The sequence below is a fragment of the Acanthisitta chloris genome, unplaced genomic scaffold (assembly GCF_000695815.1).
Source record: "Acanthisitta chloris isolate BGI_N310 unplaced genomic scaffold, ASM69581v1 scaffold16542, whole genome shotgun sequence".
Lineage (NCBI taxonomy): Eukaryota > Metazoa > Chordata > Aves > Passeriformes > Acanthisittidae > Acanthisitta > Acanthisitta chloris.
The window spans coordinates 9,739-22,692 of NW_008660030.1; the positions used below are offsets into that span (position 1 = coordinate 9,739).

The 12,954-nt window shown below is 44.4% G+C and overlaps 1 protein-coding gene across 1 annotated transcript in view; it reads left to right on the top strand.

Moving 5' to 3' along the window:
• The window catches only part of UPRT (uracil phosphoribosyltransferase (FUR1) homolog (S. cerevisiae)), a 9,556-nt gene extending 5,044 nt beyond the window's left edge, over positions 1 to 4,512 (top strand). The window contains exons 4-7 of the mRNA XM_009069669.1: positions 1,592 to 1,675; positions 2,403 to 2,564; positions 3,147 to 3,245; positions 4,101 to 4,512. Of these exons, the coding sequence (XP_009067917.1) occupies positions 1,592 to 1,675; positions 2,403 to 2,564; positions 3,147 to 3,245; positions 4,101 to 4,207 (452 nt within the window). The 3' untranslated portion in view covers positions 4,208 to 4,512. The remainder of the gene's footprint in view (positions 1 to 1,591; positions 1,676 to 2,402; positions 2,565 to 3,146; positions 3,246 to 4,100) is intronic.
• The last annotated feature ends 8,442 nt before the right edge of the window (positions 4,513 to 12,954 follow it).

Consider the following 12,954-nt stretch of genomic DNA (forward strand, 5'->3'; position numbering starts at 1 on the left):
TCCAACAGGTACGTGAGAAATTACTTCTCCCCTAGCTCTGACTGGAAGTACAACTAATATAAGAAGATATGGAAGTGTTACATAGAATTTCTCAAGTTGGAAGGGACTTACAGGATCATCGAGTCCAACTCCCTGCTCCTCACAGGACTGCCTAAGACTGAACTCTTCTATTAAGAGTGTCATCCAGACACTCCTTGAACTCTGACAGACTCAGGGCCATGACCACTTCCCTGGGGAGCCTAAAGCTGAAACATTTCAATGTGCAGGGCAGAGCACTGAGTTAGGGTTCCTTCTGTTATTTGAAAAGCTAGAAGGCACAGAACAACACAAGTGAGCAAAACATACAGTCACATGGTGTCATTTCACTAAGGTTTAAATTGGTCTTGCTAAGCCATGGTGAAAATTTAGCAGTGTATGTGCATGATCAGTTTACTTGCCCATATCACAACCTTGAACTAAAACTGATGATGTTTCACATGCCCGTTAAAGAAAAAGTACTTGGCACAAGCTGTTTGGCCTTGCCAGCCTAAATCTGTCTCTGTTTGCAGCTAGGGCCAGCTGGGAGTGATGATGAGCAGGAAATGAAAAGTGGCTATGTTGGCACTAGAGGAAACCATTGGGGTTTGCTCCTTAGCTGTAAAGATCTGTAAGATTGTGTGCATTACTCAGAGGCTGCTGCTGAGTGCATCAGCAACTTAGTGGGAACTGCTCAAGTGTGTGGTGTGAACCACAGTACACTTGTAAGACAAGCACCAGGTGAGTCCTGTTCCCTCTGAGAACTCCATCTGCATTTCTGCAGGGTGACATTCACACCCTCTGCCCTTTGCAGTAAATCATGGGTATGTCTTTATTTTCAGTTAGAGAAAAGATGGACTGAAAACTTGATTGTGAAACTAGACAAGAGTTAAGGCAGGCACAGGAAGGCAACTTCACCTGTGCTCTTTTATGAGTTAAACAGCAGTTACTTTACCTCTTGAGCATTGGTGTCACATCTGTTCCCCTCAGTTGGTGACAGATTGATGACCATCTCTCTTCTGCTTTACCCAATTTGACTGGCAGGCCCCCTGCAAGTAACATCACTTGGAAGCTCTGCTGCTCTTTTTCAAATGGGCAGAGAGTCTCCTGTGCACACCACTGCCCACTTTTTTCTCTCGGTGATCAAGACCCCAGTGACAGTGGCATTGTAGCATCATATTTCAGTTCTAACTGTGCCACCTGCAGCACTGGATGGCATTTCCCTGGCTCCTAGGGGAGGTACTGCTCACCTTCATTTTGCATAGCATCCTTCATTTAAAATAGTCACCAAATCCCTGAGCTGCAACACACACACCTGAAAGGATCACTCACTGCTGTGCCACTGTTCTGACAACTTTTAAAGAAAAAAGAAGCACAAGTTCTTTACCAATGGCAGTTTTGCTCCTGTTCCCATTGCTTGTTGGAGGGCTGCAGAGTATGGGGTGCAGATTGGTTTATGCCATGGAGCTCAGTGTTGTCCCCTGGGTATTTGTGGGATCTTGGCTCCATTCCCACCAAGGTCACGTCACACTGTGTCCCCAGAGGGGTGTTCAGAGGGAGCAGCCACTGCCACTGCCCCTGGTTTCTTTCTTCACAGGACACAAGTATGAAGGAGTCCGATTTGAAAAGGGAAACTGTGGCGTCAGCATCATGAGAAGTGGTAGGTAGTTCTGGTCGTTGAATGAGCACAAATTAAACACTTTGGAAATGTTAGCCACTTCCTTGCAAAAATGAACAACAGGTTTACACAAACCTGCCAGTTCTTATCCTTCCTTGGGTATCCATGATCACAGAATGTCCAGAAATATCTTTCATTAACCTTTTAGGAAACAAATAGCTGCAACAGATTTCCTCTGGCCTCTTATATGGCAGCTGTTCTGTGTGAGGGCCCAACCACCATCCTGAACCACTTCTGCCAAGAGCCACAGCTCCACACCAGCCATGCTCTATGCTGGCAGAGTCCCTGTTATTTCCTAGTGCTGTGCAAACCTTTGGGTCTGTGCTGTAAAACATAGAGGCCCCACAGCTCCTGCACTACACTCTGCACTGAGGTGTCCATGGGCAGTGTTCATGGATGTTCCCCAAACCCCCTGTGTTGGTTCTGACACTTCCAGCTCTTACCTTTGAGAGCTCAGCACTGCTGTGTGGGAACACCAGTACCCAAGGGCTAAGGAAGACCAAGGAGACTCAGTTTTCTGTCTAAACAGAGAAAAAAAGGAAAAGAGCTTCAAGTGGTTTTAACACTTAGACCCCAGGAAAAGACTCTTGTCTCAGAACTCTCCCTCAGCACAGCAGTAGAACTGTCCATTTCACTGCAGCCTCTTGCAGTTGTGCCATTTCCTAATGTGTAACAGTTTGCTGTTGGTGTTTCTGATGCTCCTTTTGAGGAGAGGCGATGGAACAAGGCTTACGAGACTGCTGCAGATCTATCCGCATCGGGAAAATCCTGATTCAGAGTGACGAGGAGACTCAGAGAGCCAAAGTGTACTACGCCAAGTTTCCTCCAGACATATACAGGAGAAAGGTTCTTCTGATGTACCCAATACTGAGTAAGTGTCTGTCATTGTTATGGACCGTCAGACTCCTCTGAGCAGTGAGTGCCTGAATTGAAAGGAAAATTTCTGAATTTCAGGGGCTTTGATGAGGTTTCCTGCTTGGTTTAGGTGACAGAGTAGGGAATTCACCAGGCTGTGCCAGGACACACATTAGTCAGCTGCACCAGCAAATCATTTGGGTATGGCTGCATTTGTCAGAAAGAGTGAATATTAGGAGTGGCTATAAATTTTGCCATGAGAGAAGACCCAAATAGTAATTTTTGATTAATATAATAGACCTAGAAGTAAATTATTTAAAATTAAACACAGTTTGTGCTAACAAAAAAACCCTAATCTGGTAAGTGTGGTAAGGACTTTGTCAGGATGAAATAACTTTTCCAGTCTGAGTTCCACCATTAGAAGTGCAACACTTTTTACAGTTAATACATGCAGAGGTGATGGCTTTCCAGTGGGAAAGGCCTGAATCACCATTCCATCACACACCAGTGTTACCATGGATATTCTCAGATGGCCTACGATAAGTTCATCAGCTGGGAGGAAAAAATATAAAACCTCTCACTTTTCCCCCCCTTTTAGGTACTGGTAACACTGTCATTGAGGCTGTCAAAGTGCTCGTGGAACATGGTGTACAACCAAGTGTCATTATCCTGCTCAGCCTGTTCTCCACACCTCATGGTGAGTTAAGGGGAGTGAGGGGAGCACAAGAGTGAGCACAGGCACATTTGGTGGGGAGCGTGACATTAGTCACACAAGTGTGACACGGTGGTGCAGAGCTGTGCCTCTGCTACAGCAGCATTGTTTTGCTTGGGAGAGAGGGGTTGCTTTGGAGCTGAATTGTAAAACTGAGCAAACAGCAGCATGTTTGATGTGGGCAGGGAGTGGAGCAGCAGAAAGAGAAAAGCCTGTCACACTGAATGGCAAAACTGCAGATGGGCAAGTATTCCTAAAAGCAGGAGCCTGCAGCACTGCCAGGTCCATAAAGTGCTTCTTCCATGGCTCACAGAGCAATGCCAGACTAGCTACTGCTCTGGAATGCAGCAGCCCATGGAATGTGGCGGGTTGGTCCACCACCAAAGAACACCAGTTCTGTAAGGAGTGGAGCTACAGACCAGTCCTGTCTGCATGTTGGAGATCTTACCTGGTAAAAGGGGATCTAAACTAAGAACATCTGCCTCTGTGAAGTAGGAAAATGGATCTTGTGTCTTAAAAAACTGGCCATGGCAGAAATCACTATCAAAAAACTCAGCTGGACTGCAGAGAGTTATTCCTGGCAGCCTGTAAACACTTTGGTGACTAGATCGGAAGTATATGTATATGGTAAAGAAAAGGAAAAGCCAAAGAAGAAAACTCAAAAAAGCAATCCACTAAAATCAGGAAGTTTTCCTCATAGACAGCTCAGGCAGAAACAGGAGGTGGAGACAGAAGCACAGAGCCTGACTTACTTATGGAGTGCTGCTGCTGAGGATTTAATGTGTCCTGAAGTACAGCTGCAGTGATGTAGTCATTATTGTCTTTGCTGTCTCTCCAAAGGTGCCAAATCCATCATCCAGGAATTCCCAGAAATCACCATTTTAACTACAGAAGTGCATCCTGTTGCACCAACACACTTTGGACAGAAGTATTTTGGAACAGACTGACACACTTGGAACAACTGGATATGACTCTGTGACATTACAAGAGGGTTTTTTTCTACATTTTATTACTGCTGAGTCGGTCCAGGGCATGTTTAAAAACCTTTTTGGCCAAAAGTGGAAATACTGCACTTAGGTTAGTTTTGGCCTGAACAGGGATCAGGTACGGTGACAAAGCACTCTCGTTACCCAGTCAAGCATCTCCATGTTGGGGTTGTACAAATTTCCACACTCTCTGCTTTAAGTTATTTATTGTTCTCTAGCCTGTCCGTGGCTGCCTGCAAGAGCAAAATAAACCCACCAAATCCCAACGGAGCCTGCTTTCATTTCTAGGGTCACTTTACACCACTCCAGGTCAGCTGGTACAGCTTCCAGAATGATGGGTACACTTGGACCTCAATGTCATTCTGAGCAACCACAGGGAAGTTTTGGTCTTTGGATGGTAGCCAAGAAGCAAAGATAAAACTCTTGGAATTTTGCTCTGTATACATTATCTTCAAAGAGTAAACCATCCCCGGTTGTCTTGCTCCAATGGTCCCGAATAAAGAAGCTTCCTTTCGCAGCATGTGCACCCTGGCAAAATGGGTGGGAATCAGGGCTGGGAGCAGCACTGCCTATGGAAATTCTACACATATAGTGCTTAGGAGTTTTAAAGAGACAAAACCTGTGGCTGGATCAGTCTCACCAACTCTTTTCATGAGAGGAAAACTGTGGCAAATAGTTGGAACTCAATTTCTAGCTCTGTTTGCAGAGCAACAGGGCTTGAAGCCAGAAGACAAACATGGCCCTCAGGGCTTAGCAGCCTTTCAAAACCCTCAATACAGTCATTGTATCAGTCAGATTAAACAGCAATCTGTGGCCAAATTCCTTCTTTCTTTGGCTTTAAATGTCCTGGCACCAAGTACACCACATCCAGCATTTCAACTAGCCTGTGCCTTACCTTACCTTACTGGAACTTTGGGGAAGTTTATCTGTAAAAATACAATCTAGCCCATTATTATTTTAAAATATGTCTATATTCTAAGAAGTGCAAGATTGGGAATGTTGTCTCAGCAGTGCACTCTGTACCTCTTGTCAGGTGAGTAGACTGTGGAGGCCTGGGCTGACCCACCAACACCAGCATTTTATGAGCCCTTTTTTTGGTCACAGAAAAATAACCTTCCCTGCTCCAGGCAGTTATTCCACTTAATTAAATTGTGTAAGGCTGCCAGAGAGGGAATGCTTAGCCTGAGCACAGGCTAAGTCATAGGAAATAACCATTCACACACATATATTAAATTAGCCAAAAATGGTTTTAATGCAGTCCTTGCCTGCAGTACAGTATAAACCATAATAAAAAAAACAACAAAGCAGAACATACAGGATATTCAGCTGTAGAAACTGTACAAACACTTGGAAAATCCCAGTGAAACTCCACAGAGAATCAGCATAGTCAGAACATATGTCCGACAGTAAAAATGAGTATCCAAAGCTTTGTAAAAACCCATTTGATATCAAAAGCCTCAATGCCAGCAGCAGCATGAAAGTCCTGAACTTCAGTAAACAGCCCAAAGGTGGTCATCAGTCCCCCTGGGACATTCACTGGAAAACAGTTGCTTCCTACTAAATTAAGGGGTGAGGAGTCTGTACTAAACCACACAGCCGAGTGGCACATCCTTAGCTGCACAGAACAGTGCTGACTAATAATGAACCAATACAATGAAATTTCTGTTGCTTCCACTGGTTCTGCAGCTGCTGGCACAGAGCCCATGCAGCCATCCCACCTCCCTAGGGAATGGCACTGCCGTGGGGGTTACTGATCCCATGGCAGAGGCAGCGAGCTGGCTCCAAACGGAGCTCTCTGTGGCAGTTCCTGCACTGGGGGTTTGCTCCAGCCTCATTTCTTGCCAGGAAAAACTCCAGTGAGTGGAACTCACTCGCTTTGATGTGAGGCAAGGTAAAAACTCTTCCTAATACTGAACATAAACCAGCTCTGCCATTATCTGATCCTGAGGTTTAATTATTTTTGAGGGACCCATTTCACAACAAACAATTTTCTAATGCTAAACAGCCACACAGACTATAACTTATAAAAGAACAAGACTTTTTCTAGTTCCTATGTTCCTAGCTAAAGGGAAGCTGTTACAAGTTCCCTGCTCCAACAATGGATTTGGAATCACTGTGTTGTAGCTCCTGCTTAGTCAGGCAGTGAGTACAGCAGGAAGCTACTCTCTAGTGTAACTCCTGCAGAAGAAGAATGCCCACAACAAGGGGTTAATTCAGAACGGTGGAACAGCAGGTTCCACCTCCTCACACAAGCTCTCAAGTCACAAAACCTGTACCTCCTCCTCTGGGAGGTCACCTCTGCCCAACCCAGCAGTTCATTACATCATCAGGATTCCAGATGTCAAGGGATTTCCCTCTTGGACACATCCTAGAGGCTCCTGAATCGTCCAGAAAAAGGGAGGGGGGAAAGGAAATAATACACCGACACTTTCAAGAATCCACTGGATTTTTGTTTCTCTTAAAAGGACAGTGCTGATCTGAGAAGGGGCAGCACAGATCATCCCCAGCTCAGAAAGGAGATGGGGAGGGCAATTTTGTTTGACACCAGCTTTAAATGCAAGCAGGTGTTTCCTTTCAAGCACAGCCAGAATAAGTAGCAAAGATGATCCCTTTGTCCTTTTTGTTGTGGGATTTTTTTTTTTTTTGTTGGGTCTTTTGTTGGGTCTCCTTAACATAACTCCTAGGTTTTTTTTAACAGTGGCTGTTACTCACTAAAGTTTTACAAATGCTGCTGTAAATCTTAAAACCTCATACAGAAAAAAACCAGTATTCTAAGGAGCATGCAAGTATAACCAACTTACAGGCCTGTATTTGAAATGTAAACTTATATTTTATTTTGCAAGGTTTACATCCCAAACTGCAGCTGGGAAATGAAGAAATTAGTTTTTTAGGAAAGAGAAAATGCAGGAAGTGGGATCCTGCTGCTCCAACCAAAGCAAGCTGGGCCTGATGAGAATCACAAACCGATACCTGACAAAACAATGAGATTAATTACAAATAAAGTATGTGGCACAACTGTTTCAAATGACACCTACTCACCTTCACAGTATCCAAACAGCACAAGCAGCTGAAAGCTGAAAATAGTTAACTACATGTTCTGGAGGAAAAGGGAAGACTCTCAAAGGGAGATGGAAAAAGGACAAGAATAATACTCCAGCAGTATGAGCTCAGTGTTCCCGAGCAGGACAGGAAGCAGAGCATTAAGCAGGAAGAGCCCATGGTAATACCAGTGTTGTCGCTGCCAAACTGTTTGACAGACCATTACTAGTAATGAAAACAGCCACTCTACCATGCAAATGGTTTAATTGATCGATTCAGAGTGAGTTGATTTTTGCAAGTGTTCTGTAACTAAGCAGAAGCTGATAGAATTGGAAAAACGTCAGTAAAATTGAGGTATTTTCAAGTGCTATGGATCAATTTCAAAACTCTGTACCACAGGGGTCACTGAAACGAAAGTGTGACCCTTTTGAGTTAATTAATTCTGGCTTAGTAAACAAGGTCAGCAGTGCCTCTTTCATCTGCTAATGAAACCCTGGGGAGGCAGTGGGGCCCTGAAAACAGCTCAGCACATCATGCTTCACAGCTAAATTCAGGGAAGAAAAGGTAAATTCTTTCTCATGACTTTCCTTTGGCGTTTTACATTCATACTATGTTACAGACTTTATGCATCAAGTTGTGCTTTCAGTCCACACCAGCACATAGAACTGAAGAGGTCCAGTTGGTGTGGATTTTGCTGAATCCCATTCCTGTTTGTCCCAGGAAGCAAACATTCATTGCATAGTGCGATTTGGAAGCTTCCCAGTTCTTGCCAGTGACTGTACACCATATGCACTGGGTACAGCCTACTACAGGTTTACAGTACTGCTCCCTGTTTAAAGGAAAACAATAGTATCCTACTCCAAAAATATACTGTTCCAGCTCAGCAGGAGACAAATGGAACCAGCAGTGCACTGAGGGCTGCACAAGTCCTGGTTCCTTGCGCAGGACTCACTGGCTGAGAAACAACTTACCACAATTCTACCCAGAGAAACATCAATATGATTTTTTCTCTGGGTTTTTTTTTAAAAGAGAACAGTGTACCTGAATGTAAATAGGAGCGAAGGGGGAGAGGTGAGAAGGTGGTTGTTAGGGGTCAGTTATTTTGGAGCATGAATCTAGGAGGAGAGGGATGGGGCAGTGGCAGGTATCACTGTAATGTCCAGCAAGAGTGTTTGCTCCTTCTTTCCCACAGTGACATCCACTTGGAAAAGTTGCTCATAGCTGTGAAAGCTCACTCTTGGGAAGGATGTGAAATGCATTTGTAAAATGATGGAATACAAACACAAGGAACCCAGGCAAGGTGGAAGGTGCTGTACCTGGGCTGAACTCACACTCCTGTGCACTGGTTAAAGCTCACAAAAACCCAGAGCTGTGTTCAAGATGCTCCTGGTGAGTCTCCCGACACCTGCCACGCTGGTTGTCACTCAAGCCATAGTTACTCCTGCCTGGAGACTGCTGAGAGAGCTACACAGCACCTGATGGTCCCGTTCCAGCTTCCATGGCCTTCAAACAACACGGACAGGAGCTGGCACCAGGGCTAGTGGCTGTGTGACAAGCACTCTCCCATGACCAGTCAGACCCCTTGCCCTTGGCTACACTAAACTAAGCCAACAAAATTGTCTTCTTTAACTACAGGTGCTTCTACACCTCCAGCTCTACCAGCAGTATGAGATCCACTAATGACAATGGCTGTTCTGACCCTGAGCTGAAAACCACTTAATTTCTGCTTCATTCTGTAGTTTAGACCCAATGCTATGCCAGAGAAAACAGCCCTCCCGATGGGGCTGAGACTGCTGCCCTTCTGCTTCCACACTTGTCCAGGCTGCAACTCAACACCTTAATGAGCACTACAGTCTCACAACTTATATAAGCATCAGAGCTGAGATTCAAACCTTAGTAGTTTTCCAAATTCTTTGGGTGCATTTGGATTTACAGCACCTAAGCAGAGAGACAGTAAACATCACCTTAAGTGAGAAGGGAACAAAACGGAGCTTACTCAGACATGCAGGTTTTCCCCTTTTTCTGTCTAATTTTTACGAAGTTTTGTGCTTTATTATGAAGCTTTCCAACATCTGACATGTGGATATTGATGGGAAATGGTTCTGAAGTGATCAAACTATGTATTATTTCTACTTGGCCAAGAGTTAGTTACAACCACAGGAAGCTGAGCTGCTTTTAAACAGAGGGAAAAATTTGCCGTAACTAATTACTGAATAAGTAACTAAGTGACTGAATAAGAGTAAGTCACTCAGAAATGTTTAAACTGCATCTAAATCTGAGCTGGGCAGTTGTGTTATCATAAAGACATCTGGTTTATGTTAGAAGACAAAACCTGATTTTATATACGACGTAATGAGCAGTGCTGCAGCTATGGGAGGCAGGGGTGATGCCTGCTTTTTGCTCTTGCAGCCCAGAAGAAAAATGACTCAAAGAATGACACAGTTGTAACCAGAATCAAACCCAGAAAGGACACAAGAACCCACTCAGAGAACTCCTGTAAACCCAGACAGCTCTGAAAAAATACACTTCAGGTGACAGAATGAAACTAAAAGTCACCAAATCACCTTTCCAGTTTTATACACAAGGAATTTCGAGGTTTTAAAAGGCACAAATAGCACCTCTGTTGGTGCTAAATTCCTGTACATTTCCTGTTGTGTTTAGCTGCCATTGTCCTCTCAAGCTCCCCCTCAAGAGCACATTTTCATAGAATCATAGAATCAACAGGCTTCTGCTGACATCTACCATCACACACAGCCTAAGGTCCAAGACAGGATTTACATCAGAAATTCAAGTTTAGAGTGACAGGAAAAACAGGCACTCGACAGAACCACCCAACAGACAGGCTCAGGTGGCTGAAACAGGAACATTCAGAGTGTTCAGTACTGCTCTGAGGAGAGAGACAAACACACACCAAGCCTGGGAGAGTCCATCCTGACCCCTAATTTCTAAATTCAGCAGTAGGACATTCTAGAGATCACTGCCTGTGCTACACCGAACTGCAGAGGATGATGGGCACAGGGCATGAATTACACCAGGTAGTTAAGCACCTACTCTTATGGACAGAAAGTCTCTGCAAGCCTCTCCCATCTCACAAACACATTCCCACTGGTAGCAACGGCACAGTAAACAGAAGAAAAAAGGATTCAGTGTGTAGACAAAGCTTTTGTCATCAAACTCACTTATCAGGTCATTTCTCCTGACATGCACAACTGCTCCCTAGTCACTGTCAACACAAATGAGCTGATAAAGAAACACAAAAATGGCATAAAAAATGGTACTGAATGATCTCAGAGGCAGTATACTAACACTTTAGGCATGCACCTAATTCAGACATGAGTGATGGAGCAGCCAGGGCTGAATCATGCAGATAAAAAAAAAAAAGACTCAGGTCTAGAAAAATGCACATAATCTGGCCAGCCAGGTCTCAATTCCATTCCCCAGACGAAAAACAAGGATACATCCTTTTGACTGCAAATGTTGCAAAACGCAGAGCAAATCTTATCACCCCTTAGTCCTGAAACCATCAGTCAGTGCTCTGACTTGGGAAGAAGCCTGAAAAAATTGAATATATCAATTGTGTCTTCAGCATTTTGGGACTTAACCCACCTTTGTGCAGTGTGAACTCCGAACACAACTGTTGGAGCTCAGCTTTTAGCGTATGTTTTGAATTCCTCTCTGACTCCATAAACACACAAGTTTCCATCAAACATCAATCCAGGAATAAGTGGATCTTTTAGCCCTAGGAATTAATGCAAACTGGACTGTCTGAAGTTCCCTTTTGCATCTTAGGTGCCTGCAAGTAGGATTGGGCAAAGAGCACTATAACCCAAACTCTAAGACAATTAAACCCTCCTAAAAAACGTTTTTTGTAAAAAAAAAATAATCTATGGCCAAAATATTCTTGAATCTAGATCCTGGCAACGGGAATATGCCAGAGTTAAGTGGATCTGTCTCACACTGAGCTGAACTGACTCAGAACTTTAAACACATTAGAAAATACCACTTGTCAGAGAAGGCTGGAGAATCAGTCTCAAAATAAATAACCAACCCCAAGAACATTATGGCTTGGAAGCATTTCAAGAACTCGAGTCCCTGATATTTGCAAAATGAAAAGGCCTTTGGAAATGCACTCGCAGCAACATTTTTACCTATTTTGAGTAAAAAATATATAGTATTTATAAAATAAAGAGAGCAGGCCAAAGAACACTGGCCAGAATCACTCTATAAAACTGTTCTGTTAACTCCATAATTTAAACTTATAAAGCCCTGGGACATCTGGACTGCATGATCTCTGGAGCAGCACTCTAGAATGCAGATTCCAATCAGCGATACTTCACGATGTTTTCTCATCCTGAAGATCCACTTGTTTTCTGCCCCTCAAAACTCAAGTCCATGCCAAGAGAAGGGCTGTTGGCTCCTGAGAGGGAAGCTGAAAATTAAAGAAGGAAAAACATGCAGCTGTAGCACTGCTGTGATGAGCAACTGATGGCTGATCTGGACTTCGAGCATTGTTTTACAGCCATGAAAAACCACAGGGAAAATGCTGGTTTTCCCTCCCACAGCAGAATGCAATCCTCACTCCTGACTGAAAAAACACTTTGGGTTTTTGTTAGTGAAGAAAATGGACTCACATCTACAATATGCCAGAAGCCCTTCAATAAAAGTCTGGAGCTGCCCTGTTTGCATGTAGAACCAGGTAGTGGATCACAGAGCTCTGCCATACGATACAGCTATGAGCACCCATGGAAATCAGAGGGGCAAATTCCATCTGCCTATTCCACCTCCTGCAAGTGGGACAGCAGACAATACTCCTTGAATGTCGGTCAGTTACACTCCACTGGGAAAACACAGACTGAAGAGGACACAGCCTGCAGCTCACTGCTGCAGGATGAGTGATGATTTTCTCCCTCTGTTCTCAAAGTCAGAACAGATTACAGACCAGTGAATGCTCTGGCAGCAGCGTCTGCCACAGACTGTCATCTGTTGTGGTACCCACATTTCTCCAGGGTGAAAAAATCCCAAATGGATAAGAGAGCAGCAGCTGATGTGACATTACAAGCCACTTCCATTTGTTCCTAACTGCAACTTGCCTGTTCTCAACCTCAGTTTCTTTTAAGACTGCACCTGCACCTTCCCACACCTTCCATGAATCCCTGCATAGACTTCCAGCCTTGTAATTGTACAAGTCAGTGGTAAGAGTTGTTCCTGCTACATTTTCCAGAGGAGCTGCAGGATTTGTGTCCTCCCCTACACACAGTGCTGGTGGCTCTGGTGTTAACAGTAACAACAGCCAGCCAAGGGCTACTGAGAGCCTCTGCTTCCTTTTAGGTTCTCTTGAGAACCTGTTTTCTGGGCAAGCTGGAGAAATCCTGGTGAAATAGAACCATTCCCAGCTGCACCCACAGAGCTGTGGGGAGAGGGTATCTGCCTTTTGGGGGCTCAGAGGCCTAGACAATGTGCCACAGTCACAGCAGAGCCAGCGTGAGGGGCCGTGCTCCACAGCCTTCCACGTGTCCAGTGACTGCCCAAGCACTCTCTGGTGTGTCACTGCTAAAGACAAAACCTGTCCAACAGCACCTCCCCAGTTCCCTGCAGAGCAGTGGTTTTGAGAGAAATAAAGAGTCACTGACCTTTCTGATCAAGCTTTATACAGCTGTGTTTCCACACTG